A 13,678-nucleotide genomic window follows, 5' to 3' on the forward strand; every position below is an offset into this window, starting at 1 on the left:
TTGTTTCAGTTCAGCACAATTCTATGCTTCCCTTGCGTCATTTCATCCATTCAGAGGTACCAGGGAGGCCTCTGTCCCGACTTAGCTGGAAAGGACAAGCAAAATGATCAAGGGTGGTATGTTCTCCCTGAGGAAAAGCTAAAGAATTTCAGATGCCCAAGTCTGCCTGTGGGGCTCAGGAAAGACCAGAAAACAGAGCACCTTCTCCCATTAGGAACTGGTTTACTCTTTTCTCAAAACAACTGATTCTAAAGAAGTGTTCTTGCGACAGCCTTCATACCAGTAAGTGTGCTAAGTCATTACACTGTGACAAGAAGGATGGATGGTTGAAACCGGGAGCTCCATTAGGCAGTCAAGCTATTCCAGTTTCACTACAGGACTAGGGCTAGGGATACAGAGTTGTAAAAAAATACATGTATCTGTTATAAGGGAAGTGTCAGACATGGGCTTACTGGACCTCAGTGCAGGGTCTCAGGGGCATTAAACCTTCTGCAGGATGAGAATGTTTGCAAGGCGCCAGGGACTGCTACTCTTTCATCCTTGCTTGGGTTATTGTTTCCAGATTAGCCACACAGAAATCCAGGATTGTGGCAAGTACTGGTCCAACGGTAATTTTTTCCCTGCAAAGTTGGTCAGGATCAACTGCCTGCATCTGGGAGCTGCTGTTAGTATTTCCTGCGGTGTAACCACAGGGTGTTCCATCGGAGCATCTCAGGGAGCGCAAAGGATGGGCCCCTGGGCACCCGCTCGGGTTGCTGCCAGAGCCCACCAGCAGAGGAGGGGCCGTTGGAGGGGGAGGGCTCTGCCGAGGTGGCCTTCCCAGCTGCAGCTGCACCCGGGGCCATCAGAGGAAATGCGCTGGGAAGGAATGGCGGCAGTGCGTCTGAAGCAGTGTAGCGGAAGAGGCCAGTTAGGTGTTTGCAGACAGGGAATGGGAAATGCGGAGAGGTCTCCAGGATGAAGTATGTATGTCCCCAATTTAGCGTTTGGGATACACTCGTTAAATATACCAACCGACAGTGTTACAAAAGATCCCCCCCCACCCCCGATCTTTGTGTTTAATTGGGAACTTGGGAAGCTGCCTTATGAGCAAGCAGCAGGAGCAGGTGCTTATAAATGAGAGAATCTTTTCTGGATTGGAGAGTGAGGCTTGGAGCATGCCTGGCATTTGCTTTTTCCTTTTCTTCTGGTGCAGCCTTACGGATGCAGTCCTTGTGCTTCTAGTGGGGAAAGAAAACCAACCCTTGTATCCACACGAGTTTGGCCTCCCTGCCCCCTGCCCTGAAATTTCTTAGGACTGCCTGCAAATTTCCCCTTCCTTCTGTGCATTCCAACTTTGTGTCTTGCTCCTCAGGAGGGATGTTGTGACATCCGACACGAATGCCATCCACTTCTCGTATTGAGCTCAACAATGGCTGTGTGCACTTTGACAGTAAAAGTGGGAGAGATCTGCCCATTTTTGATAAAAGAGCAAACCATTAAGTTTATACTTCCTTAAATGTAATGCGGAATATAGGATGCACATGTATACAAGAGTTACTTCCCACTCCAAGAAATGGACTAGAATGTTTATCCAGCAATGTTTACAGATCTTATGACAACTTAAGTTTTCTTGTCCTCTGACAAGGGACATGGATAATGTACATCTCAGGAACATACTGTGTCTGTCTTCAAAATGCAGCATTTATGTGAAAGATTCACAAAAGAATTACAGCTCAAAAATGAAAGACGCGTGGTTCCCACACTACTGACTCAAACAAGCGTGGGTGCAGTCGGACTGGTGGCAGACAGACAATGATTTGAAAACAAGGGGGCGATTCCAGTTTAACATTCTTTTTGCGACTCTCAGATCTGGCAAACTTCTCTGTTTTTATACAGCTAATGCATTTTCTGGCATTGGGGTGTTAGGTACAGAATACTGGCTGATGTTATTTGAAAACGGCGTCTGCCAATGTTTTAATGGAACACGTACGGTCTTGCAATCACTCGCAGCGCCTCTGAAGGTGTATGTTTGCAGGCACATGTTATTCAGGAAGAAGATGCGCTGCAGTTTCCAGGTTCAAGGAAGTGTGGCACCTTCCCGGCATGGCAGGGACATAGTTAAAGCACCATCTTTGAAGGAGAGATTACAACTGGTCTACCCCAGACCAACTGAGGAATGGAAGCCGGGCCTTGTTGGATGTCTGGCTGGCCCTCCTGAAATTCATGAGAGGAAGAAGGAACCAGTTCTGTCTTCATCCTAAACCATCTTCTACACGTATGATTTTATTCTTTTACACCCTTTTTTACCTTAAGTCAAAACAATTCCTGAAGTTGAGAGAGAAAACTCGTGCATGGCACTATTTCAAATGGTGCCTAGGCATTTAAGGAACTGAGTCTCCCTTCAATTCGGAGTGCTGCATCTGAGGACTTTGAAGGGAAACTTGGCCACTGCGGTGTGTGCACACATGTGCCAGACGCAGCTGCCATGACTGTGAATGCATCCTAGCATTTAAGCTCAGGTCCCTTTTGTACCCCAACTCAGAAATGAAGGTAGGTATGGATCAGTCCTTCTCGCAATTTTCACATAGGTAAATACCTTTTGGTTCAGGTATAACTTGATAGAATTAACCCACATCTTAAAATGTAGCTTGAGAAAAGCAGTGCTGAAGACAAGGTGTAAGTATTTTCTAATTCCCTCCCCCACCATTCCAGAAAGACGTATAATCTTATATGATTCTAGAAGTTAGTCCAGCTGTACACTAAAAAAAAATCCTGTCCCAAAATTTGAAAATAACCAATGGCTCCTTGCAGACACCAACTTGAATAAAAATCTATTCATGTGAATGACCTGGGGACACACGGGCAGTGGGAGGGAAGTCGGTCATATATTACAAGCAAAAGAAACACACGTGCAAAATAAGAAAAATGGCCACAATAGAAACTTTCCTTTTCTTAAGAAAAATAGAAGTTATTTCACAAAAAGCTAAAGCATGTTTATTTATGTGAGGTCCTAAAAATTGGAAGGGGCTGGGGGAGAAAAAGAGTGGGAGGAAAAGCTTCACACATTCTTATCAGAAAAATATTTACCAGCCACTCACTCCACTCTATGTCATTTATGATTATCTGGCTACGCGGGAGGATGCCGAGAGCTGCAGAAATTGTTCAAGTAGCTCCCAAAGGACCGCTGCTTCCGTTTGTGAGTCTCTCCAGTTTCTCAAAGAGACGCAGGTGAGGAAAAAGCAATATTTACAAGCGTCACTGCTGCTGTGGAGCAACAGAGCGTTCACCGCCTCGAGACCTAGGTGGCTCAGTTCATGGTTCTTGTGTCGGTGAGTCTGTGGCAGGCCGCTCTTGGTCAAGGTCCACACCGCCTGAGGAGGAGAGAAGAGGCTCAGGGCAGACTCTACGCACTTTTGTTCCTGGTTTGCTCAAGAACTGTAATCCTCCAAACTCGATGGCGGCAGAAGCCTGCTCGAATCTCTCCAGAAAAGGCGCCAGGGCAGGGGGCTGAAGCGACAGTCCAGCAAATCTCCGCAGGGGCTTCAGTGCGCTTTGTGCTTCCACTTCTTATGCTTTTTGTCCTTCTTTTTGCTGGCGCACCTGGAGCAGAACCACTGCATTTCTTCTGGGGGAGCGGCCGTAATCCCGACACATGGCCTGTGCGTTCGGAAACACAGACAGATGGAAGAATACGGATGAGGAGACCCAGCAAGTGAAGCACCTGCTGCGATTTTTAACTAGGCCTGCATGCTTTATTCTGCATGAATAAGCGACAGAAACTTTTACCACAGATTTAACCCTCTTACAGTTGGAACCCCCCCCCCCCCCCCCCGTAACCTAATCATGAGATCAGATGAGACTCCGTTTAGATCACAGGTAAAAAAAGGAGAATGTGTTATATTTGATAATGACATCAATTCTTTTTTTTTTTTAAGGGTTTCACTTTATGAGTATTATGTAAAGAACAGAGTATGACCAAATAGGAGTGGCATTTGGGTTATGTAAGCTCTCAAAAGGTTGTGATATTGTAGTTATGTACATTTTCTCTTTGTATCAAAAACTTCTAGGGATGTGATTTTTTTTTTTTAAATGTATTCAATGGCTTATATTCAGGTTCCTACCGAAATGTTCTTAAATGTTATGGTGTGGGTGTATATATTCTGAGTGTGTTAAAATGCTTTGAATTATATTTTCTTAATTAGTTTTAGCTGCCTTTGATACAATTGAAGTTATACTCAAAACATGTTAGGCATAATCAGAAACTGAAGTGTATCAACAAATTAATAATATAAACTCTTTCACAGCACCTTTTGAGTTCACCTCTGTTGTTTTATTATTTAGAACAGCCTTCCCCTAATCCGATGGTCTTCAGAGGCATTCAAACCACAACTACCAACATTCCCATCCAGAGGGCCACTGACTGGGAATTCTGGGTGTTGGAGTCCAGACACATCTGGAAGGCACGAAATTGGGGAAGGCCAATTTAGACCCCAAACCTGGTGCTGCACTTCCCTTTCACTTTAACTGGGTTTTAACTGGCTTGGCTCTTAGCAGCATCCCTTAAAATGCACACAAACACTGCTGAACATCTGGTCCTCGGGAAACGACTCAGCTCAGTGAAAAACACTATATATGTATCTATCGTGGGCGTGTGTGTGTGTTTTCTTGGACCCTTGAAAGCCTAACAAATGAAGGGTGATTAAAAACAAGGCCGCTAATTCAGCAAGTCGCTCAGGTCCACTTGCGCAGCAGTGGCTCAGATGCTCTTAAGATGTGCTGGAGTCAGGAATATGGCGCTCAGAGAGCAGCGCACCAAACTGCATTGGTGCGTGTGAAATGACAGCACGCGCAGTCCAGGGGCATCCAAGGGCTGCCTCTGGGAAGATGCTCGTCGGTCGAAAGTCACAGCCGAAAGCCTCTGGGTGACGGGGATGGAGCGGCCACAGGGGCGCCCACGGCCTCAGCTGTCTCAGGAATGGCCAGGTCCATCAGCCCGACCTGGTCAAAAGTGCGGGGCAGTGCCCCACAGGGGCAGCAGTCCTGCACCGGGACCAGCGACCCAGCAGGCCTCAGGCTCTTACCAGTGATACCAGTCATCGCAGTCGTCACAACCGATCATCGGGCTGCCGTCATCCGGCTTCTCGCAGCCAGGGCAGATCCAGATCTTGTTGCCCCATTCGTCTCGGATCTGGGACACAGAAACAGGGAGAAGCTGCTGAGGTGCATGGCCAGGAAAAGCATGTGACGTGGCGACTGCTTCCTGACTGGTCCTCCAAGCCACTTGGCAATCCCAGTCTTTCTGGAGAAAAGCTTGCATGCCACCACGGTGTTTGCACAGGGACAGTGTAAATACTCCCCTACTTATCCTTCTATAAACTGTTTCTGTCTAAACAGTAATATGAACTTTCACATTAGTTAGGAAGACGGAATCTGGTAGCTGGGCAGATACCCCCCAATACCAGCAAATCAGAGAAACCTGATTACAAGGGAGGAATACAAATATACTGAGGTATTCCCCCAAACAGGCAAGGGATGGGCACGTTGGCCAGGAATTTGAAATTCAACACACGGACTTAGTCCAAAGGCCAAGATACTCCTATTATTAGAAAATTCTGGGTTTTAAATGGTTAGTTGCTTGGCTGCTTGGAGACACCTCATTTAACAGCTAAACTGCAGAAAGTTGGGACATGACGCTTATCGCAGAGCGGAGGCCAGGCCAGCACAGAACAAGTTAAGCCATCCACGGGCTGGAATGCAGTGGGAGTTCCGCTGCTGCTCTGCACACACGCAAGAAATGGTCTGGGTGTACGGCAGGGAGTGGTGCTCCCTGACTCACACAGGAGCACCTTCCCTTCATCGCCGCCGTCAGACTGACTCAAGGAAAAGCGCGTGCTCCTTTGCTTCGGTTGTCAAACGCTGCAAGGAGGGCTGACGCTTTCGTGCTGTGCTGCCCCTCCCCCCCCCTCCAGAAGACCCTCTGGATGGCATGCCTTTAATATATACAGTGCATGTATTGCTGTGTTATTACTTATTAGCCAAACTCTTCCAACCCAACTAACTGATAAGATCAAGGGTATAAAAATGGTTACTCAGTAACTTTCCATTCCCTTTGACATTTATGTCACAGCTACATTTACTGAAGGGTAAATGAAAAGACAGAGAAAGAGAGAGAGAGAGAATGAGTAGAATGCTTACAGTACTGAGCAAGCGACTGGCAGAATTTGCCTCTTCCATTCATTATAATGCATGCTCAGGATACAATTAATAACAGTGCTAATTATAACAACAATAACGGCATTTACTGCATGCCACAGGAGCTTATCAATGTGCCACTAAATTTCTACAACACAGGTAGATGTAACCAGGAGCTTTCCAAACCTTATGCTATTCATTGTAAAAAGATACCTATATTGCACAAAACCAACAGTGTTTTGCAGAATGGAGGGCTGAAGAAACGCTAAATAAAAGGTTACATTCACAAGGTAAGTTTATAGAGTTATTGATCAGACTAATATAAGCACCACAACATAATCAAGCATCTCCAGGGGCAAACCTTCAATATACAAAGCATGTGCAATGCCCCTCCTCCAATGGCAGCAGCAACAAATATGGCAAAGAATCTTTTTTGGCTTCGTGTAACAAATACCTAAAACGATTTCTCTCTCAAGTTTTCTTTTCGGCTTCACAGACTGAGAGGATCCTCTTATCAAAACTGGGACCTATGAGTCAGGTGCACTTCAGTAAACCCCTACCTGATTAAGATGGAGATTTTGTGATGAAGATTTCAACTGGAGCCAAATCCCTACCTCAAAACTTCCTGTTTGGTTCTAAGCAGATCAATCATTTGGCTGCTCATCTGGTAAATGGGGGGGAACTTCCTTTCTTTTCTGGACTCCCTTCCATTTCCTTTCTCTGAATCACTCTTTACCTAGCTTATTGTAAGATTAGTTGCACTTTGAGTCAGATATTGTGGGATAGGTTTAGATGGCTCTTAGGGTTGTATGCTAAAATTATTCCGGTTGAACTTTTAGATAGGCAGTAGAAACTGAATAGTTCCAACAGGCCTCTGGCTTTTAAAATTGTGCTTGGTCTGTCTTTTAAAGAGAGAATGTTCTGTTTTTATTTTCATGGTGTTGTGATTTTATTGGAATTTATGATACGTTGGTCTGTGTTGTCCTGCTGGACAGAAAAGTGATAAAGAGTTTAAATAAACAATAAAAACTTGGTGTACAGAGGTTGTGTGAGAACTCAAAATTAATGGAACTTGTAAAAGCTGAAAAACAAAGTATATTTAGACTTAGTTTTATGGACTGTTTATCCATTTGTGCTGCTGTTTTTATAAACCATTGCCTGAATCAAGAACAAGTTAGTTACATGTAGGTCCCACTGAAATCAATGGGAAAAGATAGTCATAACTAACAGTTGTCCCATTAATTTCAAGAGAAAGTGAATCACTTTCTCCGGATACGGCTTTATCTCGGCAGCTGTAAGGATCAGACCTATACTTTTATTTCTAATATGTCAAAGCTGTGTTTCCAGGAGTCTCTTTCACTTGGAAATTGTCTTTTCATGTGAAGAGTGAAGGCCGGCTGTGCATTCCATCAAGGCTCTCAGTCCATGCCCCTCTCTGTTTCTTATGTATTTATTTCATCTTTATACTGCCCAATAGCTGAACGCTCTCTGGACAGTTCTCCAAAAAATGCAGGAATGCTTAGGGCTGTGAATCTATTGTGAAGTTGTTACTACAGAAACACCAGCGCCATTGCCAGGAAGATTCCTACATGAACAAAGCCATGGTGGTGCTCAGTGGGAGAGCCTGACTGTGTTTGACTACTGTAACGAGACCTGTTGTCTCAAGCAGTCTCAGAAATCCGGTGCACACAGACATACTGACAAATGAGGTACCACAAGATTTAAACTACTCCAAGGTTCACGGCTGGCAGGGGCATTTCATACTTCTATAGCTGTATGTTGTTTTGTACATGCAAACTGGCGCTTGTCATAAAGATGTCTGTGTATAAGATAATTGTCTGTATCAGATCGATCGATCGATCAATCTATCAATACACCATTCCTTTTAAAAATGACACACACATACAGGCAGGGCTGGTTCACATGTCATCTGCCTCACACCCTGTTTATCTCCCTATGCATGCATGTACAACTGACTTATGTCTGTGTACTCTCACTCCAAGCCACAGTAATTTAGGAGTGGGGACTGAAGCAAAAATTAAACGTCATGCGAAATTTCCCCTCTGCCCCCGACGGCGAATGGCTAAATACCAGCACAAAAATTGGGGACTCCTTTTTTTTTCCCAAGCATCCCCTGCACAGAAACAGAGCAAGTCAGAAGGGGCCTCCTGGGCCATCTAGTCCAGCTACACTCTTGACGTGCCTACCATGAGCACCTGCAGATGGGGCAGAGATTTCAGCATGAAAGCCGGAAGGAGCGAAGCTTAAATTCCCCCTCTCAAGCTTTGGATGCACATGCTCATCATGGTTTTTGAGCATCTGGCACCTCAAGACCAAGTGGACAAGTAAGTTCACCCTTAGAACAGTCTAGTGCAAAATGCGTTTCCTAACTGCTGATGGCTGACGAAGGGACTGAAATTTCCTGTCAAAACCGGGATCATAAAATCCAGGGACTGATTTCCAAAAGCGCAATAAAAGATAAAGGGGCAAAAAATCCAAAGCCAGCTAAAACTGCTTGGGATCATGGGAGGGGACAGCCAGCTGGCCAGGTGCCAGATGCGCTCGGCTCCATGCTGAGAGACTTGTGGGGTGGCTGCACCAGCGGGTGTCTGGGCAAGCTTAGCAGTGCCGGTAATGGGGCCCCTGTGGCTCTTGCTGAGCGAGTCGCTGGAGGGCTCCCCGCGCCCACGCTGGGATTGCCACTCCGGCTCAGAAGACAGGCAACCCATCAGGGATGCAACAAAACCTCGGGGTTGTCAGGGTGGCTTTTTTGCCTCAAGGCATCCTGCATGAAGCGGTTCACATTTGCACGACACAACAATCCACTAAGTCTTGTCATCCACAATAGGTTGTTGTGTCACGTGGACCCTGTCATGGTAACCCACGGCGGCTTGTTGTGTTGTGCAAACCAGATCTGATAGTTGATAAGCATCAAAGCATTATTTACTGAAATGGTAGGCCACGAATAAGAGCTGCACATGGTAGGCATGTTGTGAGCATGTTGTGAGCGGAGCCGGCTAGAGCCGGGGGTCAGACTAGATGGCCCAGGAGACCCCTTCTGACTTGTTCTGTTTCTATGTTTCTATGAAATACCATTTTTACCCCATCTTGTATCTGGGGTAAAAATTTATATGGATGTTCATATTTATTGCTAATTCTTAAGTTGGATGAGAGCCAGCGCATGTGGCAACTCTATGGATATTTACCAATCTATTTCAAGGCCAAGTGTCTTGTGGAAAACTTTAATTTCTGACATTTTTCTGATGGGGAGTATCAAAAGAAAAGTATACATATGAAGCTTAAGAGATGAAACATGCCCGATCCTATGCAGGTTTACAGAAACAAGGCCTACAGCTGCCAATACGCCGCAACCAACACAGGCCTTGTTTCTGTCTGAACTTGTCTAGCCTTGTGTCTTGAGATTATCTGAAACATTTCATTGATCTGCCATGGGGAATGCCACCTCTTAGCAGTAAATTATTGCAATGAGGCTGAAATCTGGTCATCAGCCAAAAGAACAAAAAGTACTTGATCAGCCTTGAGTTCCATAAGCATCAGAAACATTAGCTTTACTTGCTGGATCTTGGAAAACACCTCATTTCACTCGCAACTAACGGAAACATATTTTTGCTGCACCTTTTTTTTGTTGACCACGAAGAATGCACTTTCAATGTACCTCAAATTCTCAGCAGGCAGTAAATATTCTAAGATCTTTAACTGGAAAATGAGGCTGAGAAGGAAGATTTGTTTGTATTATGAATAAAAAGAACAGATGGAAATCTTGGTATAGCAGAAAAATAGTTAACATCACACAACTGCAGAAAATAAATCAGATATGCCGGCTTCTACATTAGGTATGCTAGAGTCCATGTAGTCTATTGGCTTAAATGCAAAAGCCAAGCAATCTGTGACAGAAAGCATTTCAGGCCGAGAAGCCTATGAAATGCCCAAGGCTTCATTCGTGAAGACAGACGGACGGGTAGAGAACTGGGATTAAAGGACACTCACGCTGAAACAGATTACTCTACGTACCACATAATTGCTGACAGTCTCTGTCACCACACTCCGAACCGGCGGTTTGGTGCCCCCCACAGCAGACACGGCTGGAGACAGTGGTGGAATAAGAGCTGGGGATATGGTGGCCGGGGGCAGAGGGGGGACTACTGGAGGAGGAGGAGGGGTGACATGGATGGGGGCCGGTGCAGGAATTGCTGGAGGGGGTGGCGTCTTGGGTCGAGCTTGGAGCGCCGATGGCTTAGCCTCTGGGGTGGACACCACCTTGCTGATGACACTGTCGAGACAAAAAGCAACAAGAAAGGCTCATATACCCCTGCACCAGAATCACGTCCCGAGAACTTGACAACACATACATGCAGATTTTGAAAATGATAAAGGAACAAAAGTTGTGGACACCAAATGCTCGGGCTGACGAGGGCTACTGTTAATGCAGAGGGGTCAGCTTGGGGTTTATTCTAAACGTTTTCTTCAACTGCACATGAATTCAGTGCCGCCTCCCCCAGTCTCGAACACATCAGCACCTCCCAGAATGTTCCTAATGAACACAACAGAAGCATGAAATATCACAGTCCCCTGGTTTCCACGGCACATTTTGTTGGACAAGTGAGGCAAACGTGGAGCTGCACATCAAAACGAACCCTTCCTCCACCCCACTGCGCCTCACAGGTTTCGGAAAAGTAGTAAAACCTTGAAAGCAAGACCGGACGTCAGATACAAAGTGAAGGCGTATGCAAATACGACACCAGCACTAAAATCCCCCAACCAAAAGGCAGTGCCTACGAGGAGGAAGGGAAGCCACCTTTTTGGAACGGTGAGGGAAACTGCCTGTGTGTACGTGTTTGCATTACAGTTTATTACAGCAAGTGAATAATAATGGGGTACAGGGAAAGGCATGGAGAAGAAGGAATTCGTATTTCATTGTGCAACACAAAGATGAAACAAAACACACCATTAGAGAAAGGAAAAAAGATTAAAATAGACTAAGCCACTATATTTTTGGATAAGTTTTTAAATGATCCACAGCACAAATTACATATCTGTTATACATCCCTACGCTTTAGTATGTAATAGAACATACCACCATTTAGATAATTATGCACAAATGTCTACAAAAGGAGCCCTAATATCCACATATTTATTCATTTGTAGGTTATAGCAAGAATAGGACCGTTTTGGAGGGCTTTCATTGATAGGGTTGCTATAACTTAATGGCAGATGACTCAATGGCACAAAGCAACAACAGATTACACCTTAAGACCACCCGTTCGGAAACGGGAAGTTTCATTAAATCCTCCACCCATTGTGGCCATTTATCTTTCCAATGTTGTAATATTAGTCTTTTAGCTGTCAAAAAGAGCATGAAAAATCCATGTGTGCTGACCTTGCGTTACATTTTCAAGAGATGTGTAGGTAATTCAAAAGACCATGTGTATCCTTACATATTAAAGAAATTCCCGTAACAAGTATTATCCAAATCATTACCCCCTCCCAAAAGGAAGCTGCCACTGGGCATTGCCAAAACATATGAATAAGAGAAGCGTTAGCAACATTACAACTCTAACAACTGGCGTATTTAATTAGGTCCTTATCAAAAAAGACAGTGTAGCACCCAGTATATTCGATACATCAAGTTTCGCTGAGTTAAGTGTGGTCTAAGTGTAAGGGACCGCAGGTGGCGCAGTGGTTTAAACCGCTGTGCTGGCTGATCGAAAGGTCGCCGGTTTGAATCTGAACAATGGGGTGAGTTCCCCTGGCTCTGTCCCGTCTCCTGCCAACCTTGCAGTTCGAAAGCATGCAAATGCAAGTAGATAAAAAGGTATCACTTTGGTGGGCAGGTAACAGCGTTCCGTGCACTTCGGTGTTTAGTCATGCCGGCCACATGGCCACGGAGACTGTCTGCGGACAAACGCTGGCTCCCTCGGCCAGGAAACGGAGATGAGCACCGCCCCCTAGAGTCAGGCATGACTGGATTTAATGTCAAGGGGAAACCTTTACCTTTAAGTGTAGTCAAGTGTAACCCCTGCAAAATGGAGAATACTGAAGCGCTCTACCAATTGGCCAAGATGGGGTGCCGCAGTTTATTATTCCACTCTCAGACAATACCCCATGTAAATTTATTCACTGATAATCGATACTTATGCATGTGAGTTGCAGGCCAACACAGTTGTTCAGCCTTAGTCAATATGTCCAGTCACATGGGTAGAACTGAAGCTGTAGGACCAAACCTGGAGTCTCACAAATGTTTCAATTGCACATACTGTTGTGAAGTCATAGCTGACCATTTATGTTTAACACACAAGATAGAAAAAGGCAAAAAGTTATCACTGAGCAAACTTTTTCTGAACGGTCTTCAGATCTGGGTTCCCCCATAAAGTTTATTTCACATGTGAAAATACACGAAACTGCAGCTGACAAGAAAATATATGCCACAGATAAACAGCAGCTACAGCTGGAAGAAACACTATCAATAATGATACTGATATCATCAATTCTGGACCGGCTTCCCAAGTCACATTGTGCTGATAGTGCAATGCGACTTGGGAAGCTGGTGCAGAAATGCAGATTCTAAAGCTGACCAGGGAGAGGAATCCAATCTAAATGAAAAAGATCAACATCAATTCGACGCCAACAAATAGGCCTTGTGGTACAAGGAAAAGTCAGGAAGGCCAATCCTCCATTTTGAATCAAAAGTCAAATCCTTTTCAAGGATATTTGTGGTGGAGGTGGAGTGGAACCACCTAAAAATTTACAAAACAAAACCTTACTCTTCAGGAAATACCTGCCAGGTATAAATAAAGGAATACCATGTAAAACAGAGACAATTCATTTTAAGTGTATTTACCCTACCCCTTAACTTGATAGATGCTCATTTATCAATGTCCTCAAGATTTTGTTAATCAATGTACTCAGATTTAACTTAATCATTCATTATATTTCTCTAGGGACAAGTATTCTCAAAGAAGTAATAAGCTCAGTGCAAAGTATAAATAGCCAGTTAATTAACATTCCATGGGATGCATTATTTCCAAGAAGTCTGAGTTCTGACTCAAGGGAGAACCAGGAATGGACTTGGTTTGCAACAGTAGCCATCCTGGGACACAGGACCAGCCATGACTTCATATTTGCACTAGCCGTTTCTTCTCTTCCAGTTTGACTTAGACTGCTCAGAACCACCTTGCTGGACCAGGGTGGGATCCCCCTAAGTCCAGCAAACAGATTCTTACAGGGACCAACCAGATGCAGAAGACACTGAGGAGGAGCTTCTTAATGGAACGTGGGTCCATGGTTGCTGACACCCCATTTATCTAAAATATCCCTGAAAGGTTTGAAGAAAGGGCAGGTTACACCCTTCCTGGGCAGGTTATTCCACAGCAAAGCTGCTTCCATAGGTTAAACTCAGCTGTGTTGTTATGGAAGATATTCATGGAAGAGAAGGCTGGCTATCTATCTATCTATCTATCTATCTATCTATCTATCTATCTATCTA

At 44.8% G+C, this 13,678-nt stretch overlaps 1 protein-coding gene across 2 annotated transcripts in view; it reads right to left on the minus strand.

Moving 5' to 3' along the window:
* Positions 1–1,483: 1,483 nt before the first annotated feature.
* The window catches only part of TAF3 (TATA-box binding protein associated factor 3), a 144,928-nt gene continuing 132,733 nt past the window's right edge, over positions 1,484–13,678 (minus strand). For both annotated transcript variants that reach the window (XM_044428284.1, XM_044428276.1), the window contains exons 5-7: positions 10,207–10,465; positions 5,064–5,170; positions 1,484–3,639 (exon numbers count right to left, since the gene is read on the minus strand). In XM_044428284.1, coding sequence (XP_044284219.1) covers positions 3,525–3,639; positions 5,064–5,170; positions 10,207–10,465 — 481 coding nt within the window. In that variant the 3' untranslated portion in view covers positions 1,484–3,524. The remainder of the gene's footprint in view (positions 3,640–5,063; positions 5,171–10,206; positions 10,466–13,678) is intronic.

Source organism: Varanus komodoensis, unplaced genomic scaffold (genome assembly GCF_004798865.1).
Source record: "Varanus komodoensis strain SLA01 unplaced genomic scaffold, ASM479886v1 scaffold1, whole genome shotgun sequence".
NCBI lineage: Eukaryota > Metazoa > Chordata > Lepidosauria > Squamata > Varanidae > Varanus > Varanus komodoensis.